The sequence below is a fragment of the Fukomys damarensis genome, unplaced genomic scaffold (assembly GCF_012274545.1).
Source record: "Fukomys damarensis isolate Sample0158 unplaced genomic scaffold, DMR_v1.0_HiC HiC_scaffold_37, whole genome shotgun sequence".
In the NCBI taxonomy this organism is placed as follows: Eukaryota; Metazoa; Chordata; class Mammalia; order Rodentia; family Bathyergidae; genus Fukomys; species Fukomys damarensis.
Genome location: NW_022900949.1, coordinates 41,748,565 through 41,761,720, shown reverse-complemented (window position 1 = coordinate 41,761,720; position 13,156 = coordinate 41,748,565). Strand labels below are relative to the sequence as shown.

The 13,156-nt window shown below is 49.9% G+C and overlaps 1 protein-coding gene across 6 annotated transcripts; it reads left to right on the top strand.

The window, feature by feature from the left end:
• Positions 1 to 3,506: 3,506 nt before the first annotated feature.
• Positions 3,507 to 13,141, top strand: Uba7 (ubiquitin like modifier activating enzyme 7). Of its 6 annotated transcripts, none has more exons than XM_019206246.2 (24): positions 3,507 to 4,174; positions 4,256 to 4,424; positions 4,516 to 4,650; positions 4,763 to 4,869; positions 5,099 to 5,189; positions 5,294 to 5,429; positions 5,590 to 5,687; positions 5,777 to 5,923; positions 6,725 to 6,895; positions 7,049 to 7,156; positions 7,309 to 7,389; positions 7,469 to 7,624; positions 7,711 to 7,876; positions 7,953 to 8,158; positions 8,245 to 8,309; positions 8,387 to 8,570; positions 8,644 to 8,718; positions 8,908 to 9,058; positions 9,558 to 9,676; positions 9,939 to 10,034; positions 10,126 to 10,317; positions 12,030 to 12,122; positions 12,196 to 12,296; positions 12,740 to 13,141. In XM_019206246.2, exons 1-24 carry the CDS (start codon positions 4,119 to 4,121, stop codon positions 12,870 to 12,872), a joined length of 3,036 nt encoding a protein of 1,011 aa, XP_019061791.1. In that variant the 5' UTR covers positions 3,507 to 4,118; the 3' UTR covers positions 12,873 to 13,141. The 6 variants fall into 6 exon arrangements, with proteins under 6 accessions (XP_019061791.1, XP_019061788.1, XP_010613836.2 ...); XM_019206243.2 differs by having other exon boundaries at positions 8,908 to 9,061; positions 9,594 to 9,676; XM_010615534.3 differs by having other exon boundaries at positions 8,384 to 8,570; positions 8,908 to 9,061; positions 9,594 to 9,676.
• The last annotated feature ends 15 nt before the right edge of the window (positions 13,142 to 13,156 follow it).

Genomic DNA, 13,156 nt, shown 5'->3' with positions numbered 1-13,156 from the left:
TTGAGACTACGGCCTCAATATGTATCCATTTTCCTATGAATGACTCTAGTTCCTCATTCTTTATGGCTGAGTAGTACTCCATTTTATAGAAAATCCATATCTTCTTTATCCTGTCTCCAATTGGTGGGCAATTGGGCTGTTTCCAAGTTTTAGCTATTACAACCTGTGCTTCTATAAACATGGGTGTGCATATATCGCTGTGGTATAATTCCTTTAATTCTTTTGGAAAGATACCCAGCAGAGGGATAAAGCAAGAATTACTTCTTAATGTAAAGAAAATCTCAATTTAAGATGATTTTGATCATTTTCTCTCTTTTACATTATAATTCTAATTGTGAGATAGCATCATAGTACTTTCCTCTGTGTACTTGGCTTTAGGAGGTGGGCACACCACTCATAGGTGTAGAGAAATACTAAATTGCTCCTTACTACATTCCAAAGGAGTGTGAGGTTCAGATATGGAGTTCTTAATCTGAAACAAGAGAAGCAAATATGGTGTCCCGTAAGTCTCTGCTTGTTTCCTGTGCCCCCTGTGGTGTCTCCCAAGGTTTTCTCCACTCCAGAGTAGGTAGCTACCATCTGGAGAGAGACCCAGAAAATAAAACTGGACTGGACTATCTACCCTTTACCAGCACTCAATCTTATCTTCCTCAGGTAACTCATATCCTTATTCCTGTAAGTATTCTCAAAGCACAGATTACAATTGACTTCAGCTATAACAAATCATGTTTAGAGATCTTGCTAGCAAACCAAGAAATTCAAACCACTGCTTTCTAGTTTCCTTGAAAGAGAGAAAGAGGAAAATAGGGCACGTTTCCTGCAAAAGAGATCTCCTGCAGAGATGGTAAGTCAGAGATTCTGCCCTGGGCCCTAGAGTAGAGAAAGCTCTGAGAAATTTCTGTTGTCTATCCAGTCTTTTAGGCAACTTTCATTAGTAGCAAGACAAGGCTACTCCTTTAAGGTCCATTTTAAATTTACTAAATTCATGGTCAATGAACACTTAAGAAAATGTTCAACATAATTAGTCACTAAAGAAATGCAAATCACAACTAAAAAAAAAAAGAAATGCAAATCAGAACTTTGATGAGATACTGATATAGGAGAAATATAACTCCCAACCTGCCAAATGTCAGATGTGCCAAGTTCACATCCCCTAAAATCAAAGAATAGATTGCATAGGATAAAGAAGGACAAGAATGAGTAGGAAGGTTTATTGGGGAATAGGAATAGCTCCTGAGAGACAGGAGGGGCTCCCAAGCAGGTTTCCACCAAGGCCCTTTGTCAAGAGTAATTTATACAGCAAAGTCACAATATGGGTATCACTTGGGTCAAACTATAACCAATAAGATCACAAGTATAGCTGCATATCTAATATTGATTTATTAGGGAAGCAGGGCATGTAGCAAAGTCATATGACTAGCATCAATCTCAGTTTATCTCTGACCCTTAAAGCAGGAATGAGTTTGGGAAGGGATGGATTCAGATGCCCTGGTCACCCACCTGGGTGTCTGAATCACAACTGGACTTAATGGACTGGGTGGTACTAATTACAGTATAGTCTCACAAAACAATTACAAACCAGAGCTGGGGATTCAGCTCAGTGGTTCTGCCGCCTGCTTCGGAAGCTCAAGGTCCTGAGTTTGATCTCTGGTACCAAAAACTAATTTTTAAAAAAACAGAGAGAAGCTTTAGGGTCGGGGATTTACCTCAGTGGTGCAGCTGGCTGCCTCATAAGTGCAAGGTTACAAGTTTGAGTCCTGGTACCAAAAAATGAAAAAAAAAGATAAAAGCAACTAACCAAAGAGGAAAGAGCAGTGCTGATCCCTGAATCTCACCCTGTGCTCTCCTCTACACCAGCCCCTACCATCCAGATATTGTCTCCCATGATGCATCTCCCTGGGTCTGGGCTTTCAGGCTGACACAATGCTCTTAGACCTGCAGAGCTGTGACGTAAGTAAAACTTCTTTTCTTTATAAATACCCAGCTTTAGGCATTTTGTTATTGCAACAGAAAATAAACTAATATAGTGAGGGAAGGAGATTATAGGGAGTTTTGTTTAATAGGTACAGTGCTTTGGTTTGGGAAGGTAAAAAAGTTCTGAAGATGAATAGTGGTGAGCATTGCACAACAATGTAAATGTGCTTCATGCCATTGAATTAGACACTTACAATGGTACATTCCCTCTTGTGTATATTTTACCACAATTCTTAAAACATCTATCTCTGCCAGGTGTGTGGTGGCACACACCTGTAATCACAGCACTGGAGAAGCTGAGGCAGGAGGATCACCGCAAGTTTGAGGCCAGTCTGGGCTACATAATGATTCTGTCTAAAAAAAAACCTACTTTAATGAATTTTTAAAATTTAGGGCCAGGAGGGGCCAGGGATTTAGCTCAGTGGTTCTGCTGCCTGCCTCATAAGTGCACGGTCCTGAGTTTGATCACTGGTACCAAAAAACAAAAAACAAAACAAAAACAAAGAATGATCATAGCAGCACTATTTACAATAACCAAAAGGTAGAAATCACTCAGATGTCTATCTGTAGTGAATGGGCAAACTGACACAATGGAATATTGTTCAGACATAAGAAAGACTGAAGTACTGATGCAGGGTACAACTTGGATGGCCTTCAAAAGCATTGTTGCCAGGCGTGGTGGCGCATGCCTGTAAATCCCAACACTCAGGTGTCTGAGCTAGGAGGATTACCTTGAGTTTGAGGCCAACCTGGGTTACATAATAAATTTGAGGCCATCCTGTACTACACAGCAAGACCATCTCAAAAAAAAAAAAAAAAAGGTTAAATGAAAAAAGCAGACATAAAATTTCACATTTTGTATAACTTCTTTTATGTGAAACATTACAAATAGCCAAATCTCTAGAGGCTGAAAGCATAGTAATATTTGTTAAAGGATAACACTGGGGGTAGGGAATGAGTAATAATTGCTTAACATATGTTTTAAGTGTGCTTTCGGAGTGATGAAAACTTTTGTTTGTTTTTTTGAGATAAAATCTTACCATGTAGTCCAGGCTGGCCTTGAAAACTCACTATGTAGCCCAGGTTGGTTGCAAATTTATGGCAATACTCTTGCCTCAGCCTCTCAAGTGCTGGGATTACAGGTGTGCACCATCATGCCTGCCCTGATGAAAACTCTTAAAGCTGGAAAGAGGTAATGGTTACACGACATTGTAGATGTACTAAATGCCACTGCATTGTACGCTTTAAATGTTTTTGTAAAAGTGCTGGGGACTGAAACCAGGGCCTCACACATGCTGAATCTACCACTGAGCTATATCTCCCAAGAATGGTTTATTTTGTTATATGAATTTCACCTGAGTTAAAAAAAGAAAGAAAAAGAGAAAAAGTATCAATTTATGGTCAGGCATGTTGGCTGATGACTGTAATCCCAACACTCTGGAAGGCTGAGGCAGGAGGGTCACAATTTAGACCCCAGCCTGGGTAATTTAGATTCTGTTCCAAAATAAAATTTTAAAAAAATTGAAGGGCTGGGGATGTAGTTCAGTGCAAAGGGCCTTGGTTCCATTTCCCCTATTGCAAAAGCAAAGGATAAGAAAGAACTCCCATGACAGCTCTTGGTTTAGCTCTCATGGAGTGTTGTTGGGAGCTGTGGTCGGTACTCCAGAGACCTGGCGGGAAGTAGCTAAGAAGACAAAAAGCCAAGCCTGAGAAGGATACATGGGAATTCTCTCTACCATTTTTTGCAACTTCTTCTGAGCCTACAGTGATTTCAAAACAAGTTTAAAGAAAAAAAATCCAGCACATGTCAGTTTGGCTGCTCCATGCCTCCCCACTGGGAGGTGACTCAGAATGACCACCCCTTTGTAGTGCTGGGATTCATCCCTGGGAGAGACCCGGGTTGCTCAGGGGAGGGCTGGCCTCTGTGCTGAAGGTTAGCCAAGATCTGGAACCAGCTAATTTCATAGTTTAATTTCACTTTCACTTTTGCTTTCCCTCGAAATGACTGAAGAGCCAGGAAAACGCAAGCGGCGTCTTTGGCTCCCTGGCTTAGGTGCCTGTCCTACCAGCTGCAAGCACTCTGTTTCTCCACAGAGTTGGAGCTGTGAGCACTGCAGCCTGCTGCCTTGCCCTAGGCCCAGAGGATGGCCGTCCTGGAGCCTTCTGAGTGGCTGGACAGGGAGCTGTACTCCAGACAGCTGTGAGCCTTGCAATGGGGGAGGAGCGGGAGACCTTCAGATTTCTGGTCTTAACTGCTTGCCCTTCTGCTGTCCATCCACAGGCCTGTGCTGGGCGCACCTGCCATGCAGAGAATTAGGAAAGCCAAAGTACTGCTGTCGGGCCTGCAGGGCCTGGGGGCCGAGGTGGCCAAGAACCTGGTCCTGATGGGTGTGGGCAGCCTCACTTTACACGATCCCCATCCCACCTGCTGGTCTGACCTGGCTGCTCAGGTGAGAGTCCTGGATGGCTTTTAGTTCTCAGATCAGAGTGGGGTCAGGACCTGGGGAGTCTCTGCTCACGCTGCACTGCAACTTTCCTCAGGTTTTTCTCTCAGAGAGGGACTTGGGAAAGAGCAGGGCTGAGGCCTCTCAAGAACACTTGGCTCAACTCAGTGAAGCTGTCCAGGTCCTTGTCCACCCCAGCGACATCACGGAGGACCTACTGCTGAAATTCCAGGTGCTTTCCCTGGACCCACCTTCCAGGCCAGCCTCACCCTCCACTTCAGCCCTCAGCAGCAGGGAGAGCTGGGCAGTGACTCTGGACCTGCTGATCTCAGTGTTTTCCTAAGGTGGTGGTGCTGACTGCTTCCAAGCTGGAGGAGCAGCTGATGGTGGGTACCTTATGCCACAAACATGGAATCTGCTTTCTAGTGGCTGACACCAGGGGCCTCGTCGGGTGAGTAAGACTGCCTGCCCATCCAATTCTGTTGCCCAGTTCTACCTCTCTGGTTCCTCCACTCTAGCCTGCAGATCTGCTATTGTAACCCGCACCTTCAAACTCTAATTTCCAGGTCTGTCTCTCTCTGCTTTCTCTTTCAATTTGAGCTTCTGGGTCTGTCCTAGCATCCCCTATCCTTCATCTCAACCTATAAACCACTTCCATGATCCCTGTCACTTCATAATAGGCAATTGTTCTGTGATTTTGGTGAGGAGTTCATAGTGCATGACCCTACAGAGGCAGAACCCCTGACAGCTGCCATCCAGCACATCACCCAGGTAGGTGCAAGGATATAGGCATTTACCTGGTGGCCAGGGAAGGGTTTTCTGGGCCTATGGAAGGCAAGTATGGGGACCCCTGAGCCAATCCACCTCTCACCCAGGGCTCCCCTGGCATCCTCACTCTGAGAAGAGAAGACAAGGAGCATTCCTTCTGTGATGGGGACTTGGTGACTTTCTCAGGCATCAAGGGCATGGTTGAGCTCAATGGCTGTTCTCCTCGGCCCATCTGTGTGCAGAGTAAGCCAACCCCCCTCTAGCCCTGTGGGGTGCACACACCTGGTCCATGGAGCTAGGTTCCCCATCGCCTTCCCCAGGGTGCACATATTATGCAATGCAGGATCGAGGTGATAACCACTCAGGTTCAGAGATTCTAACCTCTAGGCTGGATCTCTCCCAGAGGATCGGTCCTTGGAGATTGGGGACACATCAACCTTTTCCCCATACTTACATGGTGGGACTGTCACTGAAGTCAAGAGACCTGAGACTGTGAGGCATGTGAGTGCATGTGCATCTGAAGGGGGAGCACTTGAGCAGCTGGAGGGGCCATGCAATGTCTGGCACTGATGCTGAGCTGTCTTCTGCAGAAGCCCCTGGACAGAGCCCTGATCCAGCCCCGTGTTGTAGCTCCAAGTGCCCAGGAAGCCCACCGTGCCCACTGCCTACATCAAGCCTTCCGTGCACTGCACAAGTTCCAGAATCTCCATGGTCGGCCACTGCACCCCTGGGATCCTGTGAGTGACCCCCACACCACCTTCAGACTGTCTGTTTGGCCTCTCACCTGCTAGATCTCATCTTTGTGACCATTCATGGGTCTATGTTCACACCATAGAGGGAGTTCTTCCACTTAAAAAAAAGGAACATGAAGACCACTATCTTTTGTGGGAGGCTGTAGTGGGGAATGAACCTAGGGTATTTAGGGTATTGTACCATATGCTAGTCAAACACTCTTTTGTTTTGTTTTTATGAGACAGGGTCTCACTATGCAGCCCAGGCTGGCCTCACTTAGTGATCCTTTTGCCTCAGCCTCCGGAGTGCTGGGATTACAGGTGTACACCACTATGCATAGCGCTTTCTCTCTCTCTCTCTCTCTCTCTCTCTCTCTCTCTTGTTTTTGCTTTTATTTTTGTTTTGAGACAAAGTCTCACTAAGTTTCCAGGCTGGCCTCAGACTCGCAGTGCTCCTGCCTCAGCCTCCCAAGTAACTAAGATTATAGGCATATGCTACTATACCCAATTGAAAGCCACTGTCTTTAGACTAGATGCTGGGACCATGGAAGTGCCAGGCATACAGCCTCATGACCACCGCTGTCCTAACATACTAGAGCCAAGCTGGAAGCTGCGTCCAGATTGGTAGAGCCTTCCAGGCTTCTATCTTGTGCTGGGCATCCTCTCTTGGTGACAGCTGTGCCAGGCCTTCACACTTAGGCTTCTGTTTCCTCTTCTGTGGAAAAAGATGACTGGGTACCTGAAGGCTTTGTGTAGGGCGTGAGACTTAGGCTGGGGATGATGTGCCCATAGAAACCCATGCCATAGGTTGATGCAGAGATCATGGTAACCCTTGCCCGGGACCTGGGACCACTGAAGGGGGCAGAAGAAGAGCCACTGGATGAGGCCCTACTTCGAACAGTTGCCCTGAGTAGTGCTGGTGTCCTGAGCCCTATGGCATCCATTCTGGGAGCAGTGGCTGCCCAGGAAGTTCTGAAGGTGGGCATAGACGGAGAAGGGCATGGGGTGGGGAGGTCTGTGGGTCAGTGTGTGCCAGCCCTAGAGGGTTCACCAACCTAGGTGCAGGCTTCAGCTGGATCTGAGGGGCTCAAGAGTTGACAGATGCCCTCAGACTGAAGTGTTGGCCTCTAGGCAATCTCCAGAAAGTTCATTCCCCTGGACCAGTGGCTATACTTCGATGCCCTTGACTGTCTTCCAGAAGATGAGGAGCTCTTTCCCAACCCTGAGGACTGCTCACTGGTGAGGTTTGGGGCAGGGGTGCAAGCCTTGTCCAAAATCAGGCTGGAGGAGAAGCCTGAGGAATGGTCCTAAGGTCCTGAATTAATGACTCAGTGAAACAAGGAGATACAGCATAGACAGGCAACTAGCACAGACCCCTCCCTGTCCTCTAGAGAGACTCACGCTATGACGGGCAAATTGCAGTGTTTGGAGCTGGTTTTCAGGAGACACTGAGTCACCAGAACTTCTTCCTGGTGAGCTGTAGGGTGAGGATGGGTGTGTCTTTGGGAAGGCCAGTTCAGGCCCCCTGGTTAAGGCTGCTCCTGACAACAGGTGGGTGCTGGTGCCATTGGCTGTGAGCTACTCAAAGGCTTTGCCCTAGTGGGCCTGGGAGCTGGAGCCAGTGGAGGCGTGACTGTTGTAGACATGGACCATATAGAGTACTCCAACCTCAGCCGTCAGTTCCTTTTCAGGCCCTGGGACATTGATGTAAGTGCCAGCCCCTCCTACACTTGTGTCCTAGCCTGCCTTCCCATAATGCACCTGTCCTCAACGTCTTTCTCCCTTCTTCCCAGAAGCCCAAGGCAGAGGTGGCTGCAGCAGCTACCAGGGATCTGAACCCAGACTTAGAGGTGACTACATATGTCCAAGTCCTGGATCATACCACAGAACACATCTTTGGAGACAATTTCTTCTCCCATGTGGATGGTGTGGTTGCTGCTGTAGATAGCTTTGAGGCCCGTGAGTGCTTAACTCAGAGCTCAACACCTTGCCCGTCTGTGCCAGTCCCACTTCTGACCCTCTGCCCCCTTGCCAGGACACTATGTGGCTGGTCGCTGCATCCACTACCTGAAGCCACTGCTAGAGGCGGGCACACAGGGCACTAAGGGCAGTGCTTCAGTGTTTGTGCCACATGTGACTGAGGTTTACAAAGGCCCTGTCTCAGCTGAAGCTTCTGAGAATGTCCCCGCCCCTGTCTGCACCGTGCGACGCTTCCCCAGCACATACGAGCACGTCCTGCAGGTGAGAGCATGCCATCCCACCCAGCTCAGCACTCAGCTGCAGATCAGCTGCTCTTCTGATAGCTCATTGTCCTCCTTCCCCCACAGTGGGCTCGGAATGAATTTGAGGGACTCTTCCAACTATCTGCAGAGACCATCAGCTGCTACCAACAGTAAGGCCTCAGAGGCAGAGGAAAGTCCAGGACTCTGAGCACAGGACACAGCCTTCAGCTCTCTCCTCTCTCAGCAGGAGATTCACTTCCTTGGCAGACGTGGATGGGCCACAGATACTGACCTCACTGCAGCTGGTGATGGGTGTCCTGCGAGTACGCCCGCAGACCTGGCGAGACTGTGTCATGTGGGCCCTTGGCCATTGGCACCTATGCTTCCATGATGATATCATACAGCTGCTGAGTCACCTCCCACCAGATAAAGTGGGTAGTTAAGGGTTGAGTGACTGAAAACTCATGGGGACTAGACTGAACCCAGCAGCCTTTGTTTTCCTAGGTGCATGAGGATGGAACTCTGTTCTGGTCAGGTCCCAAACGGTGTCCCCAGCCCCTGGAATTTGACATCAGCCAAGTGAGTGGGGGTCCTTTGGAGAGCCTTGAGATGTAGATGCACAGATGTTGAGAGAGAGAGAGAGCCATGTTTGTGAACATTTGGGTATCCATATATGAGGCAAGCAGTCAACAAACCCACAGATGAACAGTGGACCCCACCCCATCCGCTCAGATGTGCTCATCTACACCCATGCGTCTCTGGCTGTAGGACATGCACCTCCTCTACATACTGGCAGCTGCCAACTTGTATGCCCAGATGCATGGGCTGCCTGGCTCATCAGATCAGACTGTGCTCAGGGAACTGGTGAACTTGCTGCTACAGACTGACCCCCAACACCCGGCCCCCGTGCTGGCTAAGTGTGGTGAGACTCCTGTTCCTGTTCCCATACTGTCACTCAGAGGCCTGACCCTGTCTTCAGTTTGTGCTACAGAAAGAAGATAGGGTCCTGGATCACTACAACCAACTTACTACTTCTCAGGCCCTCTTACCTTGTTTCTCTCTAGCCCCATCTTCTGGCTCCACCAGGAGCTCCTGTGCCTGCTATCTACTGCATATTCCACTTCTCTTGGGAGAATATTAGAATTTAAAAGTCCTGGGGAGAGCCAGGGGATTTAGCTCAGTGGTGCCACTGCCTACCTCGAAAGCACAAGGTCCCGTGTTCAATTCCAGGTAGAAGAAAAAAAAAGCCCTGGGGATGTCTAACTGTAGACAGTCACATCAGTGTGTACATATGCACAGAGGGGGAAGGCTGGAGAGAAGACTGTAGCATCAATCAGTGGGCTCTTTCAGTTTGATCAAGAAGTGGTGACAGTCTTGGTACCAAGAATAGGTACCAAGCTCCAGGAAGAATGCAGGAGACAGACTAAGGACACCAGCACCTACTCCCCTGACAGGCCCTGAACAGTTGAAAGAACTGCAGGAAGCCCTGGAAGTCTGGAGCAAAGGCCCTCCCCTGAAGCCCCTGGTGTTTGAGAAGGTGGGATTCTAAATGAGGGTGAGAGGTGGGGCTGGGAAGATTGTGGGGGAAGGTGAGGAGCTGCAGAGTAGATTGAATTCTTCCCCCCAGTGGGACCCTTCAAGCAGCTCATGCTCCTTGAGCCTCAGCCTCATTATGTGGTGAAGGGGAGATGAGGAGCACCCACTCACAGAACCATGAGAAGATCTAGCCATGGTACACAGGTGGCCACGGTAAAGGGCAATGCTGCAGTGTTCACACTATTGTCACTTTGGCCTTACAGGATGAAGACAGCAACTTCCACATGGACTTTGTAAGAGCAGCAGCTAGCCTGCGATCTCAGAACTATGGTATCTCAGAACCAGTAGACCATACTCAGGTAACCTCAGCTCTTGGAGCATAGGCTTAGAAATGGGGGCCAGACTTTAACGCTACAATGTAGACCCGATCAAATCTCCTGTCCTTGGCAGAGCATGAGAATTGCGAGCCAGATCATCCCAGCCATTGCTACCACTACAGCAGCGGTAGCAGGGCTGGTGGGCCTAGAGCTGTATAAAGTGGTGCGCAGGCCACAGCCTGTTGGTGCCTTTCGTCATACCTACCTGCACCTGGCTGAAAACCGCCTTCAACGCTCAGTACCTTCCACCCCAGCCATCCAGAAGGTAAGCCCTTGACACCCTACCCCTACTCCCATAATCTTAAGTTTTCCCCGCACCCACCCAAACAGGCCCCATTCTAAACCTGGCATGGTGGGCACATGCCTGTCATCTCAACTACTCAGGAGGCTGAGGCAAAAGGATCCCAAATTTGAGGTTATCCTGAGCAACTTAGTGAGAACCTGTCTCAAAATAAAATAAGGGCTGGCAGAGGCTCTGGGTTCAATTTCCAGTACAAAAACAAAACAAAAAACAAAGACAAGCCCAGGCCCACTCTAGCTTTTTGTCACTCTCTAGAACCCAGACAGTGAGGGAGTTCTTAAAACTTGGTCTAGCCCCCTTCCTGCTAAGAAGCCAGGCTGGAACTGTCAAGACACAGGAAGCAGCCATCAGCTACCCCGCCGCCCCACAGTGTCCAGGGTCTGGGGGAGCTGCAGCTTTAACTCATTAGTAGACCCAGACATCTCCACAGCCCTCTCCTTCCCAGGAGTGTCTGAGTGGGGAGCTGTTAAGGAAGGGGAAGGGGTAGAAAAGAGGTACCAGGGCTGTACCCCCAGAAAGAGTCCAGATTCTCCTTGCAGGGTCCTGGCCTGTCCCCTCAAGGCTGAGTTAAAAGATACCAGGCTTGCCACCAGGAGTGTGGGTCTGCATCCCTATAGGAGTATATGCTTGGGTCACAGATATATTTGCCAGAGCCTGGGAATCCCTGGTGTGCAGGCGTGGAGGTAGCAAACTTGCACATTTGTGTGCCAGATGGGAGTCCAGGGCTTTTCCTCAGTGTGGGTATGCATGAATGTGCATGTGGGTACACGTGGGTGTTCCTGGGCTTGTGTGCATTTGTGCTCCTGTGAGTGCAGGGCTTACCTCTGATTGTGTGCCCAGGCTCTGCAGTAGTTTCCATTTCTTTCAGGCACAGGAAACGGGGCAAAGGGAATGCACTTCACAGGGGAGAGGGCAGAGGTCACTGGCCAGCCCTGGGCTTTGCTGGGTAGCCCTAGGGTCTCTCTGGACACAGGACACAGAACCCCTTTGTGAAGTTCCCCACCTCTAAGCAGCACACAGGCTGCCTTTGTCCATGGAACCGGGGCGGGGAGCCCCCATCTTGTGTCTAGCCTAATCTCAGCTCAACCCCAGCGTATTGTCTAAGGGGCTGGCAAGACCTCCTTGCCCTGGACTCTGGCTTCTGGCCACACTTCTGTTCTTAGCTCTGGACACCAGAACCTTATGACTTTTGAAACAGGGAAGGAAATGTAACAGGAAGAGGAGGCCTCTGTGGACTATATGTGTCCCTTCTGGGATCTCTGGGCCAGTAGGGCCCCGTTGGTCACTGTGCCCTTGGCCACAGTGTATACATGAGTAGTTCAAGGCTTCGTAAGGATGGGCGAGTAGGATGTGTCCCCAGCCCTCAGCCTTGCAGCTTTATCAGAGACTTACAGCAGCCTGGCTCTGGTTTCCTCAGGAAGCACCACCCCCTCAGCCTACCCCCAGCAACTGGCCTGCTTGATGGATCATCTGTTTCCCTGTGTGGGCCTCATAGCCCCATTTCCTGTGCTGGCCCCAGCCTGAGCCCAGATTCCACCCCCCACCCCCCACTCTCTGGCTCTGCTTCCTGCCTCTTAAGTCCAGCTCCTCCCCAAAGAAAGGCTGTTAGAAACTGGGACATGGTGGGCTGCAATTTAGATGAGTAGTCTCTCGCTCCTCCCTTCTTCCACCCCCAGTTTCATCACCTGGAGTGGACCCGTTGGGACCGCCTGAAGGTGCCTGCTGGGCAGCCGGAGAGGACACTGGAGTCACTGCTGGACCATCTCCAGGTGTGCCCTTGCCCCTCTCGGCCCCAGCTCTGCCCAGCCTGGCTCAGTGGGAATCTGACCTGTGTCTCTCTAGGAACAACATGGGCTGAATGTGAGGATGCTGCTGTATGGTCAAGCTGTGCTCTATTCAACCCAATGGTCCCCTGAAAGTCAGGCCCAATACCTGCCCCTCAGGTGAGCCTGCACCTGGCTGTGGCCAGGCCCTGCCTACCTGTAGAGGTTGGAGATGGGAGACATACATTTCTTCTTCCTGACCCCACTGGGCCCCATACACCTTTCTGAAGCATTCTTTGACCAAATGGAGTCAGCAAATGGGTTGGGGGTGGGGCAGGGCTGTAGGCTTGAAGAGGGGCTGCTTTAGGGGCTGCCTGCTTGGCCTTCCCCACTGGCTCCCCACACCCTGCCCAGCCCCCCTTTCACAGCCCACTCCCAGAGGACCCAAAGCTTCCTGCCTCCTGCCCTCCCCACCAGCTGCTCCTAAAATAGTTTCAGATGTTTCCTGTCTTGAGCTACTCCTCCTGGTTTGAGCTCCCTTTGGCTCAACAGCACCCCGAATTCATGCCAGGTTGTCTTTGTCTCAGTTCATCTGCCTAATCTCTAACCACCCCCCATTCCAGGGTGACAGAACTGGTTCAGCGGGAGACAGACTGGGTGCCTGAGCCTGGACTGAGGGTGCTGGTACTGGAGCTGAGCTGTAAGGGTGAGGAGGACAACACTGCCTTCCCACCTCTACACTACGAGCTGTGGTGAGGCACCCCTGCACTTGGCTTAACACAGCCCTGTGCAGAAGCCCTAAATCCTGAGGCCACAGCAGGCACTCAATAAAGCTTGTTGAAGGAAGGCAGGAGTGGAGAAAATGAATGATAGGACAGCAGGGGCTGGAGCACATGGCTGTAACATGGGAAGACAGACCCTCAAAGGGAAAGAAAAGACTTCAGATTTGCCTGCCTGGACTGTGCCTCTCAGGGATGCATCTGCCTCCTGGAGCCTCAGGGGTATGGAACCAACAGTATAGAAAAAGGCTTTTATTGTCC